This window comes from Rhea americana, unplaced genomic scaffold (genome assembly GCF_003343005.1).
Source record: "Rhea americana isolate MKP2758 unplaced genomic scaffold, rheAme1 scaffold_593, whole genome shotgun sequence".
NCBI classification, from domain to species: domain Eukaryota; kingdom Metazoa; phylum Chordata; class Aves; order Rheiformes; family Rheidae; genus Rhea; species Rhea americana.
Genome location: NW_028186749.1, coordinates 89354 through 91371, shown reverse-complemented (window position 1 = coordinate 91371; position 2018 = coordinate 89354). Strand labels below are relative to the sequence as shown.

Below are 2018 nucleotides of genomic sequence, written 5' to 3'. Positions count from 1 at the left end.
GGCTGGGATGAGATTGGAACAAGACTGGGATGGGGCTGGGATACAGCTGGGATGGGGCTGGGATACAGCTGGGACAGGGCTGGGCTGGGGCTGGGATGAGATTGGGACAAGACTGGGATGGGGCTGGGATACAGCTGGGATGGGGCTGGGATACAGCTGGGACAGGGCTGAGCTGGGGCTGGGACGAGTTTGGGGCACAGCTGTGCTGGGACCAGGACACTGCTGGGACAGGGCTGGGCTGGGGCTGGGACGCAGCTGGGACGCGGCTGCTGGCTCTGGCCCGCGCCCCCGGCGAGGGCAGCCCCTAACCCGCGCCCGGCGCCGGCTCGCCCGCAGACTGCGCGGCCGAGGGCCTGGGCGCCAGCGCCAGCTCCCTGGCCAGCGAGAACCCCTACGCCACCATCAAGGACCTGCCCACGCTCACGGCCAAGTCCCCCGAGGGCAGCTACATGGAGATGAAATCCCCGGTCCGGCGGGAGATGTCCTACGCCGAGATCGGGCTCCTCGAGCAGGCGCCYGGCAGCACCGAGGAAGGTAGGGCTGGGAGGGACGCGCTGCGCGGCCGCGGTGCGAGGCGCTGCCCGTCCCGGGGGCACCTTGGCCGTGGTGCAAGGCGCTGCACATCCCCGGGGAGCCTGGCCGCGGTGCAAGGTGCTGCCCGTCCCGGGGGCACCTTGGCCACGGTGCAAGGTGCTGCACGTCCCCAGGGGAGCCTGGCCACGGTGCAAGGCGCTGCACGTCCCTGGGGCACCTTGGCCGTGGTGCAAGGTGCTGCCCGTCCCTGGGGCACCTTGGCCATGGTGCAAGGCGCTGCACGTCCCCAGGGGAGCCTGGCCATGGTGCAAGGCGCTGCACGTCCCTGGGGCACCTTGGCCATGGTGCAAGGCGCTGCACGTCCCCAGGGGAGCCTGGCCATGGTGCAAGGCGCTGCATGTCCCTGGGGCACCTTGGCCATGGTGCAAGGCGCTGCACGTCCCCAAGGAAGCCCGGCCACGGTGCAAGGTGCTGCATATCCCTGAGGGACCTTGGCCATGGTGCAAGGTGCTGCACGTCCCTGGGGCACCTTGGCCATGGTGCAAGGTGCTGCACGTCCCCAGGGGAGCCTGGCCGCGGTGCGAGGCGCTGCCCGTCCCTGGGGCACCTTGGCCATGGTGCAAGGTGCTGCACGTCCCCAGCGGAGCCTGGCCACGGTGCAAGGTGCTGCATATCCCTGAGGGACCTTGGCCACGGTGCAACGTGCTGCACGTCCCCGAGGAAGCCCGGCCACGGTGCAAGGCGCTGCACGTCCCCCGGGGGGATCCATCCCTTACAGCCTGCTCTTCTCCCCACAGAGATTTGCCCCGTGGGGGCAGAAGGAACCTCCACCGAGGCCACCCCGAACCACTACGACTCCCCCAAGAACAGCCACATCCCCAGCCACTACGACGTGCCGCCCGTCCGCCACTACCCGCCGTCCCCGCCGCTGCGGAGGAAAGACCGCTGAGGGGCCCCGGCGTCCGGGTGCCGGGCCGTGGGGACGAGGGAGCTGGGCCCGGCACGGGCCCCCCCATGTTGGACCTCGGGCCACGGGGGGTGCGGGGCGCCGTGGCGGGGCTCGGCCCCCCGGGACTGGCCCCAAATTGCGGGGCGCTGGCTGTAAATAAAGGTGGTTGGTGGTGTTGTGTGAACCGGGGTCACGCTGGGACCAGTAAGAGCCCAGAGATGGGACCAGTAAAGGCCCCATGATGGGGCCAGTAAGAACCCAGTGATGGGACCAGTAAATGCCAAGACATGAGGCTTGTAAAGGCCCAGTTATAGGACCCATTAAACCCCAGTAACGAGACCAGTAAAGGCCTGGTAATGAGGCCAATAATAGCCCAGCATGGGACCAGTAAGCCCAGTAATGATGCACGGATGGGACCAGTAAGGGCAAATGAACGGGGCCAGTTATGGCCCAGGACTGAGACCAGTTCTGGGCTCAGTAACGGCCCGGCGATGGAGCCAGTAAAGGCCCAGTAAAGACCTAGCAAAGGCCCAGT

General features: G+C 67.9%; 1 protein-coding gene across 1 annotated transcript in view; it reads left to right on the top strand.

Annotated features, from left to right (window-relative positions):
- LOC146587486 (uncharacterized) overlaps nt 1-1667 on the top strand; it is a gene marked incomplete at its 5' end in the record, with an annotated part of 7776 nt that extends 6109 nt beyond the window's left edge. Inside the window, 2 exon segments of the mRNA XM_085319506.1 lie at nt 313-534; nt 1332-1667. Of these exon segments, the coding sequence (XP_085175632.1) occupies nt 313-534; nt 1332-1483 (374 nt within the window).
- Between the last annotated feature and the right edge of the window lie 351 nt (nt 1668-2018).